General features: G+C 36.8%; 2 protein-coding genes across 10 annotated transcripts in view; both read right to left on the bottom strand.

Moving 5' to 3' along the window:
• Positions 1–27,289, bottom strand: part of FKTN (fukutin) — a 64,729-nt gene that overhangs the window by 28,345 nt on the left and 9,095 nt on the right. For 4 of the 5 annotated variants that reach the window (XM_031654376.1, XM_031654379.1, XM_031654378.1 and 1 more), the window contains exons 3-9: positions 26,964–27,054; positions 25,423–25,615; positions 17,271–17,330; positions 12,299–12,502; positions 9,969–10,052; positions 8,868–9,145; positions 6,330–6,462 (exon numbers count right to left, since the gene is read on the bottom strand). In XM_031654376.1, coding sequence (XP_031510236.1) covers positions 6,330–6,462; positions 8,868–9,145; positions 9,969–10,052; positions 12,299–12,502; positions 17,271–17,330; positions 25,423–25,527 — 864 coding nt within the window. In that variant the 5' untranslated portion in view covers positions 25,528–25,615; positions 26,964–27,054. The remainder of the gene's footprint in view (positions 1–6,329; positions 6,463–8,867; positions 9,146–9,968; positions 10,053–12,298; positions 12,503–17,270; positions 17,331–25,422; positions 25,616–26,963; positions 27,055–27,289) is intronic. The other variant, XM_031654377.1, reaches the window with a different exon arrangement.
• On the bottom strand, positions 312–4,312 carry LOC101025445 (matrin-3-like). 5 transcript variants are annotated; one of them, XM_031654372.1, is made up of 3 exons: positions 4,231–4,256; positions 1,497–4,044; positions 312–1,374 (listed from the first exon to the last, which is right to left on the bottom strand). In XM_031654372.1, the coding sequence occupies exons 2-3, from the start codon at positions 3,865–3,867 to the stop codon at positions 1,361–1,363; spliced, it is 2,385 nt and encodes a 794-aa protein (XP_031510232.1). In that variant the 5' UTR covers positions 3,868–4,044; positions 4,231–4,256; the 3' UTR covers positions 312–1,360. The 5 variants fall into 5 exon arrangements, with proteins under 5 accessions (XP_031510232.1, XP_031510233.1, XP_031510231.1 ...); XM_031654373.1 differs by having other exon boundaries at positions 312–2,955; positions 4,198–4,312; XM_031654371.1 differs by having other exon boundaries at positions 312–4,044.

The raw sequence follows: 27,289 nt of genomic DNA, 5'->3' as shown, positions 1-27,289 counted from the left end.
AATTATAAGATGAACCCAGAATATCTTATAGTGCCAAAAAGTAATAAAGTGTTCAAAAAATAATGGAGACAAGTAAAAAGACACAGCATTGTGAAGGAGTTTCTACTGGCCAAATATGGAACAATCTGAAGATCAAAATACGTAATGAAAATAATGGACTATAACCTATAGGGTAAAATAGGAAACCATGAATTTATATTGATATGAACAAGTAAATTGAAAATGTAATGAGGAAAACAATATTTACATAGTTTTTTTTTTGTTTTTTTTTTGTTTTTTTTTTAACATTCCAAACATGTATAACCAATGAACATGGCCTAGGGTTTTCTTTTTATTGGTATTCACTTCAGTAACTTGAATCCACAGATATAAGCAGTATATAACCAGAAAGTTACAAGTAAACACAAATTATACATGCAAATTTCTGTTCACAAAGGTCACATGTGCAGGTACATGAATTAGAAGCGTGCATCTAGGATTATGGCCAAACTGTTTTAAAAATGCAGAAATGTAAAATTACATCTTGAAAATATGAAGAGATGGTCTACACACTTCAAAAATCAAATGTTGCTTATACCAGAGATGTATGACAATTACGGGATTCAAGTGACAAGCAGTAAGATCTCAAAAATTAATACTGGTCAAAGAGAACGGGAATATTTTTACATTTCACTGAAAATACATTGACTACTAGAATACGAAATCTAGCAGGAACTCAGGGAAAAAATTACAAAATCTAAAGCCAATTACTTAATATTTCTTATTACCTAAACAACAGCATGACATTAACAGAAAACTGCACCTGCATTTGAATCGCCAATCTCACGTTAATGAAGTTCTCCAAAAATGAAATGCAACCAAAACAGGTTCAAACTCCAAATCAAAGTCTGCAAGGCTCAGATTAAAACATGGAATGTTTCAGATGAAAGTAATAAAAATACTATTGGTTTTGTTCTTTATTGAATGGAATAAAATGTTGACATTTCTTTGAAACTTGGAACTACTAAATTTCATTTTTCCAAATGGTTCTACATTTCTTTCTTAGTGGTGCAAGTTGTCTTAAGTAGCTTAGGAAGTCAATCTCTACAAAGTATTTCTGTCCGTTGCCATTTTGATAAAACAAAAACTATTCATTAACTTAACCATATGTGTATTTTTTTTTGCTATAACACTTAACACATGAACAGACATCTATTATTTCTCCACTAAAACAAAAGAGTACAATAGTTTTCTTCTAACTATCAGTATTGTATTTAAAAAAGGTTAACATTAAAAACGAAGAACCATTATTTTCTTTGAAATCATTAAATCTTCTTGCACATCTTAAGTTTCCTTCTTCTGTCTGCGTTCTTCTGCCAATTTATTCAGAAATTTCTTTAATTTCTGATAATGAGGAAGGCTGCTGCAATGAGTATTCTTTGCAACTTCTTCATTTGTATAAAAGAGGGAACACAGCTTACAGTAAAACCCTGTTTTAGGTATCACATAGTCTATACCAACAGGAACATTGGGCTGATATGGTCCAATTCTATACTCATCTGGGATTGTATAGTCCTCCTTGTTCTCATCACTTTGACCATCTGCATTTTCACTTGTATCTTTGTTGGGATCATCAGCGTTCTCAGCAGATTCAGCACCTGGTTCTGTGTTTTCCTCATTTTTAATTCCATTTTCCAACGCTGCTTCGTTTTCTTGATCAAGTTCCTCGATCTTGTCCACCTTTTTAAGCTTTTTCTTTGCTGCTGCTGAAGCACTTGCATCTTTTTTCACAGCTTTATCTGAAGGTTCCTTTTTCCCATCAGAAGCCACATCACCTAAATTAGCAAGATCGGTCTCGTCTCCCACTGAACTGCCACTTTCTAGCAGGGCTGCTGCTTCTTCTTCATCTACAAGTAGCTCATCTTCAGATTCAAGCAGCATATTAGGTTCCTGCTCTGTCTGGTCATCCTTTGTGTCTTTCTCACCATCTTCACCGGACTTCTCTTCTTGTTCTTTACCTTCGGTTGAACTTTCAGTCTTCTGGGAACCATCAGTTTTGGATTTCTTATCACTTGGAGATTCTTTGCCATCCGGAGAGTAAGATCTTTTTCGGGATTTATCTTTTTTCAGTAAATCAATGCCTCTGTTTGGAATCCTCAGTACCAGTTTTTTATGTTTCTCAGACAGGTCAACCTTCACACATCTCCCCTGAAACCAAAGGGCTTTTTTCAAACAATGGTCAACCATTGCCATTGCATCTTCTCTTGTCTCCATCTCAATAAAAGCCTGACTTTTCATCCTCATCAATATGTAGTTCTTTATTTTCCCATAAGGCTCAGCAAGCTTGAGAACAGCACTATCAGAATAGCCAGAATGGGGCAAATTGCTGAGATGTATCACACGTCCAAGCTCTTGTTTTTGATCAAACTTCTGATCTGGCTTTCCTTCAGGTTTCTTTATTCTTTTATACTTCTGGGATAAATGAACTCTCACTGGCTTGCCAAATACTAACGCTGGTGTGGTTGTGTAATAATCCACTGCAGCTTGAGCATCCTCTGTGGTTGCCATTTCAATAAATGCCTCATTAATTTTATTTAGAATCAGATGATTTGAAATGACTCCAAATGGTTCTACCAGCTGTAATAGCTGGTATCTCAAGTTTTTCCCTCGTTGAAAATCCATGATGTGAACAACTCTGCTAGTTTCCACTCTGCCTTTCTGCATGTGTCTAGGTCCTTGCAGGTTTCCATTTCCAGCACCCAGATTTCCTCTTGGTCCAACTGCTGGTCCCCCAAGATGAAACGAGGGAGGTGGCGGTCCCAGAATTCCTGGTGCTGGATTTGTAGACTGCTGCAACATGAATGGATCACCCATTGTGTGTCCTGTATCATTGTCAGGATTCCATTCTGGGTAGATTTCAAGAAGAAGCTGGCATCGACGACTGTGACTTGCTCCATTGATATGTTGACTCCACTCCTTATTAGAATGAACTGGCAAATCACATATAGAGCACAGATGGGGATAACCCTTCGGTAAGAGTCCATGGAAGTCTTCAATATTGCTACTTGGAGGAGCGCCTCTCTTTTTCTCAAAGAGAGATCTCTCTTGTAAGGGGCCAGGACCACGTCCCATTCTCTCATACTCACTGTCAAATTTATGATAGTTATGCGAGGTCTCACCAAAAAAAGAATCATCCCTACACCTTTCTCCATCTCTTAATCTGTCATCTTCATAATCCATTCTGTCATAATAACCAGATTCTTGAGAACGACTTCCATGGTCATAATCAAGCACTGGGTTGAGACTAGGACCACGATCATCAAAACTATCTCTTCTAAAGTGCCTTTTTTCTTCCCAATCATCCCTAGGTACTCTGTATGGTGGCTCCCGTGTAGCAGATCTGCCATCTCTACCATAACTCAAGGTAGGGCCTTCTTCAGTTCTCCTCCTTTTAAGCTGTAGAAGGATTTGGGGCAAATTCTCAGGAGTAATCTTGTCCTCTGGATAACGACTCAGTTCATCTAAGTCTCTAGCAGACAGACCAAAGCTGGCCAAAATGTTACTGGTCTGGTCTGCATCTCCACGGTGTTGAGAAGATAAAGGGAGTGGACCTCTACTTCCAATGTTAAATATAGACTGCAAATTATGGGAAGAAGTACTAGCAGAAGACAGTGCACTATGAGCTCCTTGTTGATTCAATGAAGAACTCATTCCAAGATTCATTAAACTAGCAAGGCGTGCAGTACCCTGGTTCATCCTTCCAAGAGATGCTGGCATACTTAAAGACTGGGTAGCAGCAGCAAGAAGGCCTATTCCTGCCGCAGACAGGTCACGCCCATGACCCTGTGAGTCCCTACTGAGAGATGACTGCTGGAATGACTTGGACATTGTAGAGCTAGCTCTTGTCTATTTTATAGATTAAAAAAATTTTTTTTTTAAAGACGGCCAAAAAGAAAGCTCAAACTAGAAAGCTAGGTTAACTTTGCTTCAAAAAATGGTAACGCCAAGAAAAAGGATCAATAAGGACTGCAGAATCTTCTTCAAGCTGAGAACCAGCAGACAACTCTCAGATGATCCGCCCACCTTGGCCTCCTAAAGTGCTGGGATTACAGGCCACCGGCTACAATCATCCACTTTTAGAACCTGAGCCTGGGAGGTCGAGGCTGCCGTAAGCCAGTGATCAGGCCACTGCACTCCAGTCTGGGCAATAGAGCGATCCTTAGGGAAAGGGAGAGGGAAAAGGAGAGGTACCTCTCTCCCAGCGAGCGGGACGCGGAGGCTCCCACAATCCCCCGCAGCAACGGCGCTGGCGAGAGGTGGCGGCAGCGGCTGCAGCCCAAGAACAAACCCCTACATAGTTTTAAAGTAACTTCTTGCCAGACGCTTATTATTATAAAGGAAAAAACCAGAAACTTCATAGTGGTAAAGATATGAAGTTTCAGATAGCACTTTAATCAGGTGAACAATGTGAATATCAACAGTAATGGGACAAATCAAAATTATGCAGTGCCCAGTGAGATGTAATGAGAGCACAGCACCACTTCTATACCTTCTAAAGAAGTATAACCTAAATCTAACATGAGGAACCCCCAGACAAACCCCAAATGAAGGACACTGCACAAAACATCTGGCTTGTAACCTTCAGAAGTATTAGTCATGAAAGTAATAAAAGAACTGAGAAACTGTCCCAGACTGAAGAAGACTAAGGAGACAGGAAAATTAAGACAACGTGTGATTTTGAATTGAACCCTTTTATTCCAAAGGTTATTACTGGGACAACTGACAAAACTTGAATAGGGATTAAATGGTAAAAATGTACATGTTAATTTCCTAGCTTTCATATCAGGGCATGTAGAGAATGTTCCTCTGTTTTAAAAAATACTAAATTTTTTGAAGCTGTGGGACATCTGGTCAACATCTTACTCCCAAGTGGTTCAGAAAAAAAAAAAAAGCTATTGGGACTGTACTTGCAGCTTTTATGTATTTAAAAGTGTTTTTTAAAAATTATTTTTTAAAAAGACAGGAGGCTGGTTTATGAGATCTATTAGATTAATTCATTGCTTGTTTTACACCAAAGCATTACATTTAAGACTGTTTGGCGCCATCAAGTGTTCAAATACATGTATGTTCACTTTAATTTGAAAACTGACCCTACTGGAGCTTTTCTTTGTGCCAGGTACAGTAGATACTGGGCCAACACAGGTAAATAAAAGAACACTCCTGTTATCAAGCAGTTCATAAAATTTGGTAAGAGGACGAGACAGATATTCATAATTCACTGTGATAATTGCTATAATAGACATGACAACCACAGCAAACTCCCTTAGGACAGGAAGAGCGGTCAAGTTTAAGCACAAAACTCCATCTCTTCTAGTACCTGTTATTATGTGGTAGGCATATGTCAGGCAGCACTTTTCTACTAGAGTAGGCCCACCCACGCATGTGGTTTTTCAGCTTTTTATTCATGAGGCTGGCTGCATAAATTTCACAGCTCCACAATGACTTAAGGAAACAGGGCTAGGAAGGCCCACTTGGGTTTAGGTGCCACTCGGCTTTAGGTGCCAGTACACTGGATTAGAGAAACCTCAGATTTGTGGGTCTTGGGCACTTGACAGTAACATACTTCATTTTTATATCCCTCATGGATACAGCTTTCTTGGCAGGGAACCCCAGAAAATAAAGGGCAAGTGAAAGAATTCGGGTACCAAAACGCCACTGTAAATTTGCCTGTTTTCACTGTATCTCTGTGTTTCATGTCATCTCTTAGAGCTGAACTTTCATGCCTCTCAAAATCATTTTTATATCCCCAGGGCCAGAAGCCAGGGGAACACAATAAATGTGTATTGAATTGAAAGCTGCAGCAAGAGAATAAAGTTTTAAAAGCACTTGGTCTTTGTGTAGCATTTATCTTCAAAAACCTTCATAAACGCAAAAAAAAATCATATTCAATGCCAATGCTGAAACAAACTGTATTTTCATGAAGTCTTTTCTAAATCTACATAGTCCATCTTCTATAGTGGCTTTATCCTACTTGGACTGAGAATACACCACTTTTTACAAAGTCAATGGGCTATCTTAACTCAAGGCAGAAGCCAGTGCTAAATCTATTAAAGTTATTCAAATAATAAATAAATATCAACCTATTGACTTAGGAAATAGTTTCTTAAGGTTAATTTTTAATCTACTTTTTAAAAAACTGAAAGAAAACAATCTAGAAGAAAAGAGACATATCAAAAAAGGATGTTTACTTTTCTATTTTCCATAAGCCCCTTCATCTTCCCACCCTCAAATATTAAAAATAATCCCAACATTTTCTTTAATTTAAAAGTACACATTTGGTTGTCTCTAACCTGAAAGAATGCTCGAGCTTCTTTATATCTACACTCAATAAACCTAGAGTGTGGCACTTCTTCTACAAAGTGCATTGGATCCTTTGGAATGAGAACTTCCAGTCCATCAACAGTAACTTGCTGTAACTCTGGCCTGAAAACAAAAGTTAAGATTTATTAATGAGGGGTCAGGGAAAAGGGGAGGGAGACCATTAGGACAAATACCTAATGCATGCAGAGCTTAAAACCTAGATAACAGGTTGACACGTGCAGCAAACTACCATGGCACATGTATACCTATGTAACAAACCTGCACGTTCAGTAGATGTATCCCACTACTTAAAGTAAAATTTAAAAAAATAATAATAATAAATAATTTTTAAAAGATTTATTAAAAGGATTTAACCCAGAATACTGGCAGCCTCTTACAAATATCAAACATTAGCAAAATACCTAAACATCAAGCATAGTTTCATCAATTACATCAGATATCAATTAGCAATTTTAATAAGACCTTGAAAAATCTGACCTCAAACAGTTGAGTTTTAATTATTTTAGTTAATGTATTTATGTATTAATATAGTTGTACTTGTTCATATACACTTTGGCATTTTAAGCAGAAACAAAAGTTTTATGACATAATTTTTAATTATCAGTTTACTTTTAGAGAAGTAAATGTTTTTAACACTTAAGTCACACAAGTTAATTACAATGGCCTGAGAATCTCATTAATGGGTAAAATGCTAATCTGCAAATCTATCTTATGTATTTCGGATCCCATACTCTAAAAATATTATTTGAGAGTTTTCCATTCCTATTCATATAAAATTGTACAATGTAGAGATAGCTTTTATCTATTGCTACACATTTATATTTAATAAGTAATTGACAATTTTGAACCTTACTGAGTTATTAAACTTTGAAATAAATTTGCAAAGCTTTAAAAAACTAAAAGATAATGTCTCCCTAAAGAAGGTTATTCGAAATACAGAATAAGAAAGAAACATGCAAAAAAGTGGTAAGAGAACAGTGAGTACTAAAATTTTTGATTAAAATAAGAGAAGTCAATAATAAAAACAAAGTATTTTTCTCCATCTCTACTCATTTTTTTTTTTTTTTGGTCATTTCATTTTGAAAATACGGCTTGCTTAAGAAAATTTTGACTTTCAATACACAAAAAAAATACAGAAGACTTCAGTTTTGAATACCTTTTTCAGTCATTCTCAAATATGTGACTTTAAGTACTAACAAGGCGGCAATCTCACATGGTTCCAGATAGAAAGACAGAGAGAAAACATATATATATATATATATTTTAAAGAAGGCAAGAATAAACATACTCTTACACTTCTCAAGCGTAACAGATAAGAATTATCTCACTGGAAGCTGCTAAGAAGGAGTTTTTAATGTGAAAATCCTTACAAATATTTACTGCTACCTTTACATCAGATTCTGCTATTCAAAGTAGACTGTAATATCATTATTGCTGATTTCAAAAGGAGAATAAAAGGGACAATTCTAGGTTAGAAACTTCATACTCCAAGTATAACTTCAAGAATGTTTTTAGTCCTGTAATTGTTAACATTACAAACTAAACCTAATCAAATTTTACATGAGTTCCTTCAAATAACTGTTTCTCACAAGAAACATTTTTATTATTGCAATAGCCAAAGATAAATTATTGCATATGGTTTTAAAAAATATACAGGAAAGTGCATAACATAAAGGCACAAAATAATGAATTTTAAAGTAAATACCAAAGTCTCCACCACAGAAATAAAATTCTTCCAGCTTCCCTGTAGTTCTCTGTGTCCTCTATCTAGTCTTTTTTGGTACCTCTTGCTTAGCCTTCTTAATACTTTTACTGTAAGGGTATACATCTATGAACATAATTTAGCAGGTGTTTGAATTTTTTATAAAAGTAATAATAGAATTTAGATTCTTTTGTGCCTTGTGTCATTCAGCATTGCAGGATTCATCCACGATGTGCAAAGAACTCTAGTTTATTTTTCCCTGCTGTGTAATATTTCATTGTATGAATATATATATATCAAAAATTATCCCTTTATAGTTGTTGTTTTTTGTTTCTTTTTTTTTGAGACAGAGTCTTGCTCTGTTACCCAGGCTAGAGTGCAGTATCACAATCTTGGCTCACTGCAACCTCCGCCTCCAGGGCTCAAGCAATTCTCCTGCCTCAGCCTCCCCAGTAGCTGGGATTACAGGCACTTGCCATAATGCACGGATAATTTTTGTATTTTTTGTAGAGATGAGGTTTCACCACGTTGGCCAGGCTGGTCTGGAACTCCTGACCTCAGGTAATCCGCCCGCCTCGGCCTCCCAAAGTGCTGGGATTATGTGCATGAGTCACAGGGCCCAGCCAATCCTTTTATTGTTGAAGGACATTTGGTTTGCTTCTAATTTGGAGGCATTAAGAACAATGTTACTATAAATACTTATATAAATTATATATTAGATTTCAATACTCAAATGTAAAAACAGTGCAAGAATTATGACTGAACACCACTCATTTCACATTTCACCTTTTGACTCTGAACTTACCTGTCAAAAGCTCCTGGATAACGACCAAACTGTAACTTTCGGAAGGGAACAAATTTCCTGTCAATGTGTTCTTTAAGTCTCAAGTGGCCGTGCCAGAGGTAGTTGCCACTCCTCTCATGGAAGACTACCAAGTGGATCGCATGAGTGGCCAGTTTGCAGATATAGTGCAGGGGGATTTCCGTTCCAGAAAGTGAGTCTATCCCGTCTAGCCGGGGATCTTTACTCTCAATCTTTAGGCACTGAAATCCCATATTCTCAGCTATCCGAAACCAGCCTTCCTAGAACCAAAGAAGCATCAAACATCAAGAAACAACATTTAAACATGGAATATTTAAAGCCAAATACTAGTAGCAAAACAAAAGTGATTCTTACATTGAACTTGAGCCATATTTTTGTGCTAATCTGCTCTGTAAGAATATTTTTAAATGAAGGTGATGGGCAGAAGGTAGTGGTGGGAGAAAAAAAGAAAGTAGCAAAAATACAAAGTATGTAGCAGGAAAGACACAGCCAAAGACTCTCTTTATGGGTTGGGCTCTGTGCCTCACCCCTGTAATCCTAGCGCTTTGGGAGGCTGAGGCAGGCAGATCACTTGAGCTCAGGAGTTTGAGACCAGCCTGGGCAACATGGTGAAACTCTGTCTCTACAAAAAATACCAAAAAAATTAGCTGGGGTGTGGTGGCATGCACCTGTAGTCCCAGCTACTTGGGGGTCTGAGCCAGGAGGATCGCTTGAACCTGAGAGGTCAAGGCTGCAATGAGCCAAGATCGTGCCACTGCACTCAAGCCTGGGTGACAGAGTGAGACCCTGTCTCAAAAAAAAAAAAAAAAACTCTCTTTATGAAAATTAATACAAATCCCTTCCTTGGAATGAGAATGCTCATATCAGTGTTTTCTGGTTAGTTTCTATAAAGTAAATGTTGATTTAAGGACAGCACTTAAAATTAAACTTGTAATTCTTAATTTAACTTTTAATAACCTTTATCTTCAAAAGTACTTCAAAAAAGTAGTTCTTTCATCTCAGAGTTTACATCCCAGCATCTTAAAATACTACCATAATAGAACATCATCATAATGTAAATCATTAGAAAGTAAACAAACATACTGTAAGACAAGCTTCATTTTCCAACATCAATTGTTTCATTACCAACTGTAATATTCCCTTTTTCCCTTTTCTTTCTTGGTACACCTAAGAAGTAGAAAGCACTGACTGAGGGTGAGGGTAGCCAATTCAGAGAAAGACACTACTGAGTAAAATAAAAGAAAGGCATTATCAGCTGATAAATTCAGGAAATATTTAAAAGGCGGCCAGAACTTGAGAGGAATGTGACCTTGGGTTACAGGAGGAAAGACTGACAGACAAAATAGGCAGAATTATGATATGGTTTGCTTTCTTATAACTATCAACAAGATAAGTAAAGAACAAAATAGTTGATCTGACCAATTGGTGTAAAGGCCTAGGTCAAGGTTGTGCTGCAAAAGTCCACTCCCAGTTGCCCTGGCAGAGGTCTGCTCACTTTATGGTAATGGCATTAACACAGAAAACTCACATGCAAATGGAGCCTTTCATTATTAGATCTAACAATCTGATTAGTTCCACATTGGGGGAAGTTTTGGGGGGGACTATCCAAGGGCTCTTGAATCTCTTGAATAGCAGGATGTCACATGTGCAAAAGGATAAACTTTTGGGAGGCTAAGGCGGGTGGATCATTTGAGGTCAGGAGTTCAAGACCAGCCTGGCCAATATGGTGAAAACCTGTCTCTACTAAAAAAAAAAAAAAAAATTAGCTGGGTGTGGTGGCACGCACCTGTAATCCCAGCTACTCAGGAGGCTGAGGCAGGAGAATCCCTTGAGCCCGGGAGACGGAGGTTGCAGTGAGCAGAGATTGCACCACTGCACTCCAGCCTGGGTGACACAGCAAGATTCCGTCTCAAACAAACAAAGAATAAACTTGAACCCATGTGCTGATTCTGGGTACGGCTGAGCTTTTGCTTCTTCCTCTGACTAAGGTAGTATCAGTTTTGCCAATGGTGGCATATTCCCCTTCTTCTAAAATAGTGATTCTCAAGGCAAGTGGGACTGCACCCAACAGACATTTTAGAAATTTGTGGGGATATTTTTGGTTTATCATGATAATAAACTGGCATTTAGAGTCCTAGGCCAAGAACACTAGACATCCTACAATCCAAAATATGAAAATCTATCCTGTGTACTATGTAATTTCAAATGTCCTGTCAGATAATCACGTAGTGAAAAATTTGTTTATAATTGTCTGAGCCTTTATTTCTCAGGAATACAATAGTCACGTCAACGGAGAAACAATTTTACTTTTTTGTTGTTGGAAACTTGTGCGCTAATTTGGAAAATCATATTGCCAACAATATCATTCATAATATGAGTTTATATTTGTAGCTAACACATTCTGTGATCCTACTTCTAAATACAAGCATCGGAATTACTTTATTACGTCTTCTAGTATAGTCATTCTGGACATCTGCACACTGAAATACATACCATTTCCTTTTATTTCTAGGTTATATTATAGTTAATGCATTATACTGATTTGGGGAATTATGTATATAGGAGGGTTGTAATTTCTATGAACTTCATTTGGGGAAAATAAAGGGACATTATAAAATATTCTTTGTAAAAATAAGCCTTGTAGGCTTTTTCTATGAGATACCAAACAGTTCAACAGAAATGACCTAAAAATACTGATATTGAGAAGACGTCCCCCAGCAAAAAAGCAGAATCTTTCCTCTCCTCTTCCTGTTGTGAACATGGATGTGATATCTGGAGCTATGACAGCTATCCTGTGATAATGAGGTAAATGAATAAAGAATTTCAGAGACACAAGTCCTGACATCAGTGGCTAGCTAAACTAATATCAATAGCCACTAACCTTTTAACTTCTCATTATATAAGAAAAAGAAGCCGGGCGCGGTGGCTCAAGCCTGTAATCCCAGCACTTTGGGAGGCCGAGACGGGCGGATCACGAGGTCAGGAGATCGAGACCATCCTGGCTAACACGGTGAAACCCCGTCTCTACTAAAAATACAAAAAATTAGCCGGGCGTGGTGGCGGGCGCCTGTAGTCCCAGCTACTCGGAGGCTGAGGCGGGAGAATGGCGTGAACCCAGGAGGCGCAGCTTGCAGTGAGCCGAGATCGCGCCACCGCACTCCAGCCTGGGAGACACAGCGAGACTCCGTCTCAAAAAAAAAAAAAGAAAAAAAAAAAAAAAAAAAAAAAAGAAAAAGAAATCCCCTGTTTGCCTTAGTGATTAGTTGTATTGTTATTTATAGCTGAAAATATTCCTGATACAATTTATAAAGTGTTTTAGGAAATTTTTTAATGTTTTGCATTTTAAACCAGCCTAAACCCATACTATTTTGTAAAAAGAGAGACATTCCATTATCTGAAAGCAAATCACTTACCTCATTCTTCCATAGGTGATACTGCAGTGCAAATGCAGTAAAGTCTCTTGGAACACAGAAAAATGTGCATTGTGAAATGGAGCCTTGAGAAGTATTTTTGACTTGTTCAAAGTTCTTATTAATCAATTCCAATATCAAAGGATCAATAAGAAACACTGGTACATTTTGGTTGGATGTTAGCATAATAAATTTTTTAACTGCACGCTGTTTGAGAGAAAAAGAATTCTTGTATTTCTAGTAAGCCAACACAACAGCCTATTTTATAACATTTTAATGCATTAATTGCATAAGAATGCAGAGTATTTACCCAATAGATACTATGCTTATCACTGTGCTAAAAAATACAAATGATTAAATAGCACATATGGTCTCTGCTCTCAATAAGCAGTCTTCTAAGAAAGATGAACATTTTCAATATAAGGTGAAATATGCTATAATAAAAACATATACAACATACTATAAAAGTACAGACCAGTAAGCTACAAATTTGCCGTACATCAAAAGGAGAAGAAATTTCACAGAGGAAGTGGTATCTGACATGAAAATGTGGGGCTTACAAAATTATTCTCTTAATGTTAGCTAAATCTTTTCAAGCAAAATTGAGAGAACTATCTATCAGCTTTTAAAAATCAGTCTTGTTAATCTTTCAGAAACAAAAATCAGTTGTTTGTACCATTTTTCTTCATGTGTGTAATGCTGCTTAATAATCTTTCAAAAGACTCAGACCAAAATACACTGCCTGTTTGATGACTGCCATGTATAATATGCTTTTCTAATATCGCAATATTTCAAAATATAACTCTGCTGGGTAGTAACTACGGTCCCCTACTGAAAAAAACAAAAATTCAACAGTAGAATGAAAACAGACTAAATCACACTTAGGAGTAAGTAATACCTAACAGCAGCAAGGATAAATAGAGTATCTGGCATACACTATTGCTTAAAAGCCTACTTCAGTGAAAGCAAGACTTAAAGGAATGTTTGCCTATCAAAAAGGTGCTTCATGAAATTAAGAATAAATTCTTATTCAGAAAATTTGAAGGAACTCATAAAAATATATACAAGATAAATAAATAGACAAAGTATACAAGATAAATAAATATAAATCCTTTATAAGGATAAAGGATGAGATAAAGCTAAGAATCAGTGTCATTATTTGTTTTTAGTGTATAGTATTATGCAAATACCAAGAATACAATAATCTCTGCCTTATAGGGGTTTATTACCTCAGTGTGAGAAACAGCTAAGTAAAAAGTTAGGATAAACAATGTTACACCAAAAAATTCAAGTTAGATGACAGAAATTTCTTTAAAAATACAATTTAACAAAACTATCACAAGATGAAACAAAATCTGAATTGCCCTATACCTATTAAGGAAACTAAATTTGTTGGGGGAAAAAAAAAAAAACAGCCCTCAAAACAGCAAGGAAAACCTTCAGACTTAAGACAGTTCACTGGTGAATTCTATCATTTTTAAGGAAGAATACCAATTCTACAAAAACTTTCTCAGAAAATGGAGCAGGAGAAAATACTTCCTATCTGATTTTAAGAGGCCAGTACAATACTTAATAGCAAAACTTCTCTCGCCTGTAATCCCAGCACTTTGGGAGGTCAAGGCAGGTGGATTACCTGAGGTCAGGAGTTCAAGACCAGGCTGGCCAACATGGTGAAACACTGTCTCTACTAAAAATACAAAAATTACCCCGGCGTGGTGGCGTGCACCTGTAGTCCCAGCAACTCGGGAGGCTAAGGCAAGAGAATCACTTGAACCCGGGAGGTGGAGGTTGCAGTGAGCTGAGATCACACCACCACACTCCAGCCTGGGCAACAGAGAGAAACTTCATCTCAAAAAAAAAAAAAAAAAAAAAGCAAAACCCGACAAAGACATTACAAAAACAAAGTATAGTCCACCATCCCTCATGAACATAGATGCAAAAATACTTAATAAAATATTAGAAAATCAATTCTAGTAACTAAAAAAAGATAAAAAAGGAAAGTAAATATCATGACCAAATAGTATTTATCCTAGGAATGAAAGGTTACTTTAGCATATGAAAATCAATCAATAAAATGTGACAAATCAACAGAAAAAAGGGAAAAACTATGACAATTTCAATATAGAAAAAAGCATTTGACAACATTCAATATCTATTCATGACTTAAAACTTTCAGCAATGGCCGGGCGCGGTGGCTCAAGCCTGTAATCCCAGCACTTTGGGAGGCGAGGCCGGGGGATCCTGAGGGTCAGGAGGTCGAGACCATCCTGGCTAACACAGTGAAACCCGTCTCTACTAAGCTCTAAAAACTTAGCGAGGCCGAGGTGGCAGGCGCCTGTAGTCCCAGCTACTCTGGAGGCCTGGCAGAGGCAGGAGAATGGCGTGAACCGGGTGAGGCTTGCAGTGAGCTGAGATCCGGCCACTGCCTCAGCCTGAGTGACGAGAGCCAGGCAGGCAAAAACTTTCAGCAAACCAGGAATAAAATACATCCTCAACTTGATGAAAGGCATGAACAAAAAATCTATTACTGAGTCGTGTGGGAGTTCTTCACATATCTCTGATACCCTTCCTTTGTGAGATAAATGTTTTACAAATATTTTCTACTCTGTGGCATGCTTATTCGTTTTCTTAATGGTGTTTTTTGATGAGGATAAGTTTAAAATTTTAATAGTCCAATTTAGCTATTTTTTGTGTGTATGTGTCTTTTAGGGTTATTGCTTTCTGTGCTTTACACTAGGATAAAAAACAAGAAAGAAATGATTTTGGAAGAAAGATGAGATAACAGAACTACGACATAAAAGGTACTTTAACGTTTGTTTAATGGATCTCAGCTTGGTGTTAAATACAAATATGATGAACACACATAGCTTCATTACCATTATTAATAGAAATACAGATTAGGTCAGGGTCAAGGAGAGATTCTATAACTCACCTTCTAAACACATCCTCCAAGTTGTTATCAATACAATCATTAATGCTCCCTGGAAACGTGTTCAATTGATTCTAAATCCAATTAATTCTAAATCACTATTATCATCTGATGTTCAGTAATTCATTTTGTTTATAAGAATGAAAAACATCTTGTTGAAAAGAGATTATACTGAGACCACAATAGCCTATTCATCTGCCTGTGTATTAAAATTTTATTAAAACCTAAAAAGGCTTGGCAGGACTTGTTCTTAGTAAAAGACTAGTTCGTAATTATTATGATTTTCTTTTCTAAGTGCTCCCAAGTCATCTGTTTAATAACTCAATAAACACTGAGCCCTAGAATTTTACCAGGGCTCAATATCACACTATTGATGAGATTTCACCTTTTATTCCTTCTAAAAGTTTAGAAGTATATTAGTACTTCTGCTTTCCTGTGATTTTGCAAATATAGTGATTCACTGACCACATTTACAATTTTTTTTAGTCCCCTCAATGTAAAAGAGTATAAAGAGAACTCACTGAATGTAAGCTGCTCTTCAACTTTTTGCTTGAGTACCATGGAAGTAAAGACTTTGAAAAAAATCCATTATTTTCTCCCACCTCAAGGATCACTTCTTGAATGAAAAGGATAGAGTCATGCTACTTTTTTCTATTATTTTAAGCTTTAAATTTTTCACAAATTCCATTTAAAAATCAGTGAACCTGTACCTTCTCCAACTGCTCTATTTACTAAAAGGTTTGGGAATGTTGTCAGAATGTTGTTGGTTAATACTGATAAAGGAAAACCTTTTATCCAACTGAAGCTACTACAACTTTAAATTTTTTTCTGAAATTGCTTTTCAGTGTACAGATGAAGACTCCTAATAAATGGCAAACCTGAAAAATTTATGTTTCTCTAAGTATCATCACATCTTATAATGTTAAAATGTATGATAGATCACCACTATTGCCTTTGGCTGTTAAATACTGAATTTTAAATCTCAGCAAATTGCTTCAACCACAGGATGATAAATCTGGTCCAAGTATTACATGTATGTGTTTTCTAAGGGTGGCATGGATGTAGAGAAGGGTTACAAAGAAGCATACAAAATACTTCTTTTTAATTTAATCTAAAATCTTTATAACTGTGACTGGGTAGTATAAATTCCAAGTATATCATGCTTACCTTTATCCTCAGAATACCCTAAATTCACAGAGCAAAACAATTGCTATTTTTTAATAAATTGAAAGTTTACATTGATACTTATAGACTAGAGAGCTGGGAAGCCTGATAAGAGGATATCCCCAACTTTACTTTTAAACAGTAGTTCAAAATCTACTTGGTGTTAGCAATGACCTAAAATGACCACTGCTTGGCGATCTGAAAATCCACTCTAATTTAAAGAGTTCCACATCTCTGGTTATAGAGAAGCCAAAGATTGAAGTGTATCATGAAATATCTGGTCATTCCCATAATGTATACTAACAGAATAAATGTTGTGTTTTATTAGTAACCCAGCAATGTTTTTCTTTCTAAATTTAGTTTTAAAACATAGGAAAATATATTTTATCAATGTGTAGGTTCTGAAATTTGTAAAACAAAACAAGGATATATTGTGTATATTGCTGGTTTCCTCTCATCTTATAAAGGAACTATGTTGAAAAGATTTTTATTCCTGATCATTACTTGTCCCTTATTCAAATATTCATCTGAATATTTGATTCATATATTCATTCATTTAGAGAAACACCATAGCTCAGTGAATGAGGGTTTTAGAGGCAGACAGAATCTGGTCTTACCAAATTATTAGTCAACTAACCTTAATCTCTCTAAGTGAATTGAGAGTAACAATATTTACTCACTTCTTAAAGTTTCTATAAGGACTAAATAAGACATTGCACAAAGCACTCGGTAAAGGGCCTGTTCCTTACCTGCCACTACCAACTGGTCACCCACCACACAAGGTAGCTATTATTACTACCACCATTCAACAAATACTTACGGAGTAAATGAATGAACTAAACGAACATTATAATTGAGAAATTTCTTGTTTATTCTACATACCCACTGTGTGCTATCAAATCCAATTCGGCTTCCTTTGGATTTTGACAAACCAGCTCCATTCTAGGAAGATAACAAAAGAACTTTTTAGTAAATTCAAAGCCCAGCATATAACATTACATTTTGGTTAGGCATGAGATTCAAAATACAATTAGCTTATAATCATTAAAAAGCATTATCCAATATCTATTTTTCACATAGTCATGAGCTAAGAATTCTACATTTTTATGATATGAAAATCCAAGATGGAAAACATTGATAGATTTGTAGTAAGTTAATTAAGTTATTAAATAATAAGGTAGACATGGTCAACATCTCTGTATCAATTAATTTCCATCAATGAATGGCAAACTCTTTGGAATTAGGGTTTGTCTGTTAAGGTCTATGGCTATATCTGCAATCTCAACGTATCTCCAAATATAAAATTAGTGTTTGTAGACTTTGGCAAAGTGATAAAGTACAATGTTTATTGAGGAGCTTCTAACAACCTATGCTTATATGACATAAAATTGGAACTTATATTTAATAGGGAAGCAGGGCATACATGTTTGGAAAATTTGTAGCCTGGTCATGTGACAGAAAAGAAAAGTCCATTTTCAGGGGAGGAATTTAAGCAGGCTGCAGAAATTTGCATTAGCCAAGACAATGGGGAAAAGGCCTTGAAGGAATTTCAAAGACCTTTGAGGTAGCCCCTCCCATCACAGGCCTGGAGACCTAGGAGGGAAGAATAGTTTGGTGGGCCAGGCCCAGCGCCTGCCACCCTAAGTAGCCTCAGGACACTGCTCTCTGCATTCCAGGTGCTCTAGCTCTAACCTTGGCTCAAAGCAGCATAGGTACAGATCAGGCTGCTGCTTCAGAGGGCACAAGTTGTAGAGCTGCCCAAGGCCTTGGGAGCCCACCCCCGTGTACCCTGGACATGAGACATGGAGTCAAAGAGATTATTTTGGGGTTTTAAGACTTAATGAGTAACCTGCTGGGTTTTGGACTTGCATGGGGCCTGTAGCCCCTTTCTTTTGGCCAATTTCTCCCTTTAGGAACAGGAGTATTTGCCCAATGACTGCACCCCCATTGAGTCTTGGGGGTAACTAACTTGTTTTTGATTTTACAGGTTCATAGGTGGAAGGGACTTGTGTCGTTTCAGATGAGACTTTGAACTTCTGAGTTAATGCTGGAATAAGTTAAGACTTTGAAGGACTGTTGGGAAGGCATGATTATATTTTGCAATGTGAGAGGATCATGAGATTTGAGGGGCCAGGGGCAGAACAATATGGTTTAGATCTGTGTCCCCACCAAATCTCACGTCAAATTTTAATCCCCAGTGTTGGAAATGGGGCCTAGTGGGAGGTAATTGGATTGTGGGGACAGTTTCTCATGAATGGTTTAGCACCATCCTCTTGGTGCTATTCTTGTGATAGGCAGTGAGTAAGTTCCCCTAAGATCTGGCTGTTTAAAAGTGTGTAGCATCTCCCTACTTTCTCTTTTCCTCCTGTTCTGGCCATGTGAGGCACAGGCTCCCACTTCACGTGCTGCCATGATTGTAAGTTTCCTGAGGCCTCCCCAGAAGTTGAGCAGATGCTAGCATCATGCTTCCTGTACAACCTGCAGAACGATGAGCCAATTAAACCTCTTTTCTTTATAAATTACCCTGCCTCAGGTATTTCTTTATAGCAATGCAAGAACAGATGAATACAGCACCTTAAACTTAACATGTACAAAAAAACTCCTGATTTTCACCATTCCTCAAACTTGCTCCTTCCAGTCTTACCCATCTCAGTAAACAGCAATTTTGCCATTCCAATTACTTAGGACAAAAATACTAGAGTTATCCCTGATTCATTTCTGTCACTCTAATACCCTACATCTAACCCATCAACAAATCATGAAAACTCTAACTTTCCATTTCTCACCAACTCTACCATCAACTCTCTTGTCCAAATCATTATCATCTCTTATGTAAATTACTAGAATAGCCTTCTAACTGGTCTCTCTGTGTATTAATCTGTTTTCACACTGCTGATAAAGACATACCTGAGACTGGGCAATTGATAAAAGAAGTTTAATGAACTCACAGTTTCAAGTGGCTGGGGAGGCCTCACAATCATGGCAGAAGGTGAAAGCTACGTCTTACATGGCAGCAGACAAGAGAGAATCAGAATCATGCAAAAGGGGAAATCATCACATCTCCCCTTATAAAATCATCAGCTCTCATGAGACTTATTTGTTACCACAAGAACAGTATGGGGGAAACCACCTCCATGATTCAATTATCTCCCACTAGGTCCCCCCGCCAGCACATGGGAATTACGGGAGCTACAATTAAAGATGAGATTTGGGTGGGGACACACCCAATCTATTCTCATCAGAGTGGCCAGACTACTTGTTTTAAAACAATAGTCAGATCACGTCGCATAGCTCAAAACCTTCCTATGTTTCCCAGTCTCACTCAGGATAAAAGTCAAAGTCCTTATAATGGCTTACAAGACCCTAAGTAATAGGAAACTCTAACCTTACCTACTATTCTCCCCATCACTCATTTGTCTACAGCCACATTGATCTCTATGCTGTTCTCAAAACTGATAGACATATTCCTGCCTCAGGGCTTTTGTACTTCCTTTGTTTTCTACTTAGTATGCTTCTACTCTAGACATCAAAATACTCATTCTCTTTGAACAGGTTGTGTCTTCTATTTGTAATGACCTTTCCATCTTTTTCACTTGAGGAACTCCTCATCCTACAAGACCAACTCAAATTATTATTTCATCCAGGAAATATTCAGTAATCGCCTTCCCAAGTATGTTATTCAGTAGTCTCTCTTTCCTGTAAACCTTGTACTTACCTCAGCTTGAAGGGACAAGGTTAAGGACATTGGAGGGTCCAGTTTTAGAGGGCCCGAAGATTATATTATTTTGTTAGTACTCCCCCACTTTTTTTTTGTTTTGAGACGGAGTCTCACTCTGTCACCCAGGCTGGAGTGCAGTGGCGTGATTTCAGCTCACTGCAACCTCCTCCTCCAGGGTTCAAGCGATTCTCCTGCCTCAGCTTCCTGAATAGCTGGGATTACAGGCAGGCATATGTCACCACACCCATCTAATTTTTGTATTTTTGGTAGAGACAGGGTTTTGCCATGTTAGCCAGGCTGGTCTCAAACTCCTGATCTCAGGTGATCCACCCGCCTCGGCCTCCAAAAGTGCTGGGATTACAGGCATGAGCCACCGTGTCCAGCCATTGGCCCTTCTTAAGAAAGAATGTAAAAATATCTTTTGCAAATAAAATAGCTTTAAAATAAAATAAGTAGCTTTAAACTCCAAGGTAGCAAATACTAGAGTATTCTTTCCTGAAAAGCCTGAAAGCTTTGCAGTCCTTCTTACCATAGTGCTGCAGGCATTTACTGCTACTAAATTTGGGTTGGAATCAAAGATAAAATCCATTTTTCATCCCTATCTCTAATACATAATCTTAAGGGTCTCTGAAAATCACCTTTAAGTTCAAGGATAACTTAGAATCTTGGTTTTTATGTTGATGACGCTAACCTATAATTTCACACTGATCAAGACTATGATTCTGTACTCTTTGGCTACCAAATCAAACATTTAATTGAACTAGAAATAATTTTTACATGAATTTATTTATCTAAGCATATCCCACAAAACACTGCTCATTGAACAACAGAGGAATGCAATTTAGATATAATCAGTAAACAAAGTTAACAATAGTTCAGGTTCTCTTCCTATGTCAGAAGAAAACCATTAGAAAACTGGGGATGCATCTATACTTCACTAAAGTTTGAGTTCAAAAATGCTGCGTATAAGTGAGATTTAGTTTAACAAAAACCCAAAAGCTTAAAATTTTTCCAAAATGACATTGAAAAAAATTTAAAAGTTGGTATCTTTAGCATCTAATTAGTCTAACTATCCTTACTATTTTTATTTCATGTATGTACATATTTGTTTATTTTTTGAGACAGGGTCTCCCTCTCTTGCCCAAGCTCACTGTAAACTCAAACTCCTGGGCTCAAAGGGATTCTCCCACCTCAGTCTCCCAAGTAGCTAGGACTACAGGCATGTGCCACCAAACCCAGCTAATTTTCTTATTTTTAGCAGAGATGAGATCTCACTATGTTGCCCAGGCTGGTCTTGAATTCATGGGCTCAAGCGATCCTCTCGCCTCAGCTTCCCAAAGTGCTAGGATTACAGGCAGGCACCTGGTCTCCTTACTATTTTTAAATAAAGCGTTTTTTTTTTTCCTACTGGCATAGAGAAACTGCTTGTATTCCTTACAGATAGTATCCTGTTTTCACACTAAAACATATAGGAAGCATCTATACTCTCATCAGCATCTGTCCCAAATTAAATTATAAATATTAGGCAGGAAGAAACCACCTCATTCATTGTTTCTATTGCCTTGGCAAAATATTCTACAAATTGTGACTTTTAAATAACAGTTTCTGAATTCATGAGTAAATTTAAAAATTCCATTTTAAAGGATACAATTACTGGGCTACAATGGTTTAAAATAATTTCCATATATTAAAAAAAAAATTTTTTAAGACACGGGATCCCTGTGTCACCCAGGCTGGAGTGCAGTGGCGCAAAGACAGCTCACTGAAGCCTCAACCTCCCAGGCTCAAGTGATCCTCTCACCTCAGCCTCTTGAATAGCTGGGACTAAAGGCACACGCCACCATGCTGGGCTAATTTCTGTATTTTTTGTAGAAATGGGGTTTCGCCATGGTGCCCAGGCTGGTTTCAAACTCTTGGGCTCAAGCAATCTGCACGCCTCAGTGTCCCCAAATTCTGGGATTACAGGTGTGAGCCAGTGCCCCCACTCCATATATTTCAATAAAATAAAAATAATCTGTGATATTTTAGAACTTACATGTTATAGTGTCTACCTATTATCAAAAGTAAACATAAAAAACAAGAATCTAGTGTGAATAACGATCTTTACAAAATTAATGGTATATAAAGGTTACCTGAACTTTAGTTACATACTACTTCTGTTCAAAGATTATATTTTCTTTAATGAATAAGGCATTATTACTAAGGCAGTTTGCATGGTATGGACACAATACAACAAATACTATTTTCATTATAAAATTTTTAAAAATAATAATAACAGCCAATTTTTACTGTTTTCTTTCTGTATAACATGCATTGTTCCAAATAGTTTATGTATATCAATTCATTTAGGCTTCACAAGTCTACGAGGTGATCCTGTTATTGCCCCCCATTTTGTAGATAAGGAAACAAAGGCATTTAGAAGTCAAGTAATTAACTCAAGATCCTACAGCTAATAAGCAGTATAGATGAAGTTTAATCTCAAACTGATGTTCATGCTCTCAACAACTATGTTACATTGCCACCAAGGGAAAAGGGTCGAGACAGCAGTTCTTTATTAGAATTTAATATATAATTAAGATGGGATTTTTAATCAATGAGTAATTCAATAAGGGATATTGGGACAATTGGTTAATCATTGGGGAAAATGTAAGTTAGATGTCTTATTCATACCTCCTACTAAAATAAATTCAATTTAGTGAAAAAATTTAAACATTACATAGACAAAATACAGTTAAATATTCCCATAATCTTGGGCTAGTTATAACATAAAAACAGATGCCTTAAGGAAAAAAGATCTTGACATCTGTCTACTTATACGTTAAGTACTAATTTATTGAGGGAGTATATCATGAATATAAAGTTAAAAGGCAAATTACAAGTCAGGAATAATATTTGAAACATATATGATGAAGGTTTAATAACCTTCAAACTATAAAGAACAGCTACAGAAAAAGACAACATCATCAGGAACATATGTGAAAGACACAAATAAGAAGAAGTAAGAATACAACTAAAAAGAACCAATATACATATGGAAAGATGTTTAACCCCACTAGTAATCAAAGAAATGACCTCTAATGGAGTTGAATAGCTTTCAGTTTCTGAATATTACGAACACTAAAAATTAATGAAGAATAAGGTTTTAGGGTAGACTCCTCAGGTTCACATTCCATCTCCCACACTTAATAACTATGTGATATTGGGAAAATTAGTAAATCTCTCCAAACCTCAGTGTTTTTGCTGGAAAAATGGGAAGAACAAGATCTATTCAACTTGTTGTTTTAAGAGTTAAATGTAGGTAAAGTGCTTTGCATAGGGCCTACTCAATCAAGCACATCAAAAAATGTTAGCTGCTATGGCAGACACTATAGGTAAGCTGACCTGACACCAATTCCCAAACCCCTTCTCTTCTGCAGTCTCTATTATAGAGGCTGGAAAAGCTAAATAACAAGAGTAAAACCTTACTACCTCAGATTCTCTTATATTTGGGAATCTGCTGGCCACTGTCACAAAAGTAGAAGCCTGCTAGATCACACTATTACTTCTTCTAGCCTTGACTGTAGCACAGGAAATACCAAGAGAATTTTAGAGGCTCTAGACTTACAGATATGGACAGATAATTCCTCTATTTGTTTAAGCTACTATTAGCCAGCCATCTCTAACTGAAACAGATGCCATTATTATTGTTATTCCTATTTATGAAAACATATGAGAAATCAGGCATACTGCTTATCCTTATGAAGGATAACTTTGTAATACATAACAAAAATCTAAAATGTGCATATTAGATCTAGAATTTCTAGTCTAGGGCTTTATCCTAAGAAAATAATCAGGAAAGGGTTGATTATGTGATGATGTCACAGAAAGACATTCATTGGATAAACAGCCAAGATCATAGGTAGATTCAGTATAGTCCCTTATTTTTAAAATTATATAGCCTGGAAAAAATGGAGCTAGGGACATTAGAGGTCAACTCTACACATCAGATACTGGGTGGTTTGGGTAGGTAAATTATTTAACATCTCTCTTAACAGTTTTGGTTCTCCAGGCTAGCTGCAGTGGCCCATACCTATAATCCCAGCACTCTGGGAGCCTGAGGTGACAGAACTGCCTGAGGCCAGGAGTTCAAGAACAGCCTGGGCAACACAGTGAGACCCCATCTCTACAAAAAAAAAATTTTTTTTTAATTAGTCAGGCGTGATGGCATGTGCCTGTAGTCCTCCTAACTACTCAGGAGGTTGAGGCAGGAGTACTGCTTGAGCCCCAGAGTTCAAGGTTACAGTGAGCTATGATTATGCCACTGTACTTCAGCCTGGGTGACAGAGCGAGATTCCCTCTTAAAAAAAGAAAGTTTCAGTTTTCTCATCTGTCAAAATTAGGTCTAATAACCCCATGTAACAATGCTGCATAATAAACTTCCCCCAGTCTTATGGCTTATAAGCATCTATTTCCTCCCTCACAAATCTGTGAGTCAGAGGGGCAGCTATGCTTTGGTCTGCTCCACACATTTTTCTCTTCCCCTATAGGTCAGGGGAGCATAAAAACTAAGTCAAATCACAACAGCCTATTTGAAGCTTCTGCATGTGTCAACATTCTACTGTTCAAGCCCAATATAAAAAAGGCAGGGAAGTATACTCCCCTCTAGCTGAGGAGGGGCGCAAAGTGATTAATTCTGATGAATAGTTCTAACAAATGAGGATAAAAACATAAAAAATAGATATATTTTTCTTCCCTACAATTGTTTTTAGGATTACATTGAGCATGGAAAGCGTCTAGTACAATTCTCAATAATGGTAGCAATTATTATAATACACCCCAGAGAGAGTGTCTGGCAACTTTTCACAATGTAACAACACCGTCACAATTTCGGAATTCCTTATCTGGTATATTCTACGGAATCTTCAGAAGCTATTGATTTCCACATCATTGTCTCTACTTTATTCCTATACATACAGATAAAGGTAAGTCATACCATTATACTTCTCCAGTAGGTACTAAATTAAAATATATGCTGTACTAAAATAAACTAATTTTGACATTTTATCAAAATTATTTATCATTGAGTTCATTTAAATGAAGGATAATCTGTTTAACAAAATAATAATTTTAATAGATTAAACATCATTGAAACTTAGCAACTCTGTCTTTAGCGTGCTAAAGTATATTTAACTGAATTTTTAATTGTTTGCTGCACCTCACAAAGATGCAAGAATCTGAATAACCATGATTAATATTATGCATTGCAAAGAGAAGTGTGATCAGAAAATATACAATGATAAGAAAGGAGGAATGATAAGAAAAGAGGAATAAAATTACCTTTGTTGATAAATAGTGCTTGTAGTAGTACAACTGAAACAGCAGAAATGCAGAACTTGTCAGAGTTAAAAGGGCCAAAACCACGTTCTTATTGATTCTACTCATTAGTCTGTGGTGCTCACTTGGTTGTCTTCTGAAAGTATCTCAGTCGTTTTCATCTTTTTGGATTTGGAAAGGAAGATAATTTTGTTTTCTGTGAACAAAAAAGACATTTTTAAAGAGACAAAAATCTCTTTAATTTTTTACCTGTAATAACCAAAAATAGAACCAAGAACAAACTAAATTTCCACAGGCATTCTTTGATCTGGCGGGCGCGGTGGCTCAAGCCTGTAATCCCAGCTACTTTGGGAGGCCGAGGCGGGTGGATGGCGTGAACCCGGGGGGGCGGAGCTTGCAGTGAGCCGAGATCGCGCCACTGCACTCCAGCCTGGGAGACACAGTGAGACTCCGTCTCAAAAAAAAAAAAAAAAAAAAAAAGAAATAACCAAATATGAGATCAATGATGAAAAAACAAAAATGTTTATCATCGCTTTTTTTTATAACAGCAAATAACTGAAAACATAAATAGGATATTTATAAAAACTGAGCAACAAAGTTTGAGAGGTGCTTTTTTTTCCTCCAGTTTCTGATTAAGAAAAACTGGTATGAGACCTCAGAATTTGCATTTCTGACAAGTTCCCAAATGATGCTGATGCTGCTGACAATGCTGAGAACCACTTCCAAAGGAGAAACTGAGAAAATTTTTCATCAAGGAACACAGCCTGTAAGACAGCTCTTTGTTGCTTTTCGAGTTTGTGTGTGATCTCAGATGCGGATGTGGTCAGTTTTTATTAACACTCCATGTATGTTTTCAGTTTTTCAACTGTAAACAATGCCACAATAAACATTTTGTTCTTTCATCTTAGGTCTCATCTCTGATTATTCCTTTAGGATAAGAAATTTAATACAGTACTACTTCTTCCTACCTTGTCACCAGTTTGATTTTGGTTAAATACATTTAGTTTTTCAAGTGCTTACATTTATTCCTTCAATCCTTCAAATATACTGACACCTCTATTACGTTTGATATCTAAGGTTTATATGTCTTTTGTTCTCCAGCTATAAAATAAGAAGAAATTTATACTACATTCTGTCTTCTCTCCCCTTTCAATCTCAACTTCTATTAGTTATTTCTACTTGTTACAGTTCTATTGTATTCCATAACTATAAATCTCATAGTTATTTTGGTCTTATTCCTACAATGTTCCCTGCCAATCCATTTGCTATATCATCTCTGTTCATCTGTTGGATGACTGATATTCATCTTCTTGCAGTTTATCAAAAAGAACTTAGAGGTACCACTTACCTTGAGCTTTTGCCTTGTTCAAAAATAGTTGTCAATCTGGCTGCGAGGTTACACTGTCTTTCCCCAATGACTTACACACTTTGTACCATTGTCCTGTAGTGCTAAATATTCCCTTGACAGTATCTGATTTCCCAAACCAATCCCCCGTAAGTAATTTAATCTTTTTATTGGGATGAGCAAAGAATGCATTCCTTACCTTTGAAATCCAATTTTTTAAAAACTAGGTTATACAAGGATGTTAATGACTGTATATTAGTTTTTCCTCATTCAACGTGTTTCCTTTCAATCTGTGGAATAAAGATTTTTTTTTGAGACAGGGTCTCACTTTGTCATCCAGGCTGAAGTATAATGGTGCAATCATAGCTCATTGTAACCAGAAACTCCCAGGCTTACGTGATCTTCCTATCTCAGTCTCCTGAGTAGCCAGAAGTAAAAGTATGTGCCACCATGCCCAGCTAACTTTTTAAAAATTTATTTGTAAAGACGGGGTCTTGCTTTGCCTGAGCTGTCCTTAAAACTCTC

The sequence above is a fragment of the Papio anubis genome, chromosome 13 (genome assembly GCF_008728515.1).
Source record: "Papio anubis isolate 15944 chromosome 13, Panubis1.0, whole genome shotgun sequence".
In the NCBI taxonomy this organism is placed as follows: domain Eukaryota; kingdom Metazoa; phylum Chordata; class Mammalia; order Primates; family Cercopithecidae; genus Papio; species Papio anubis.
This window is presented reverse-complemented; position numbering and strand designations above follow the sequence as displayed.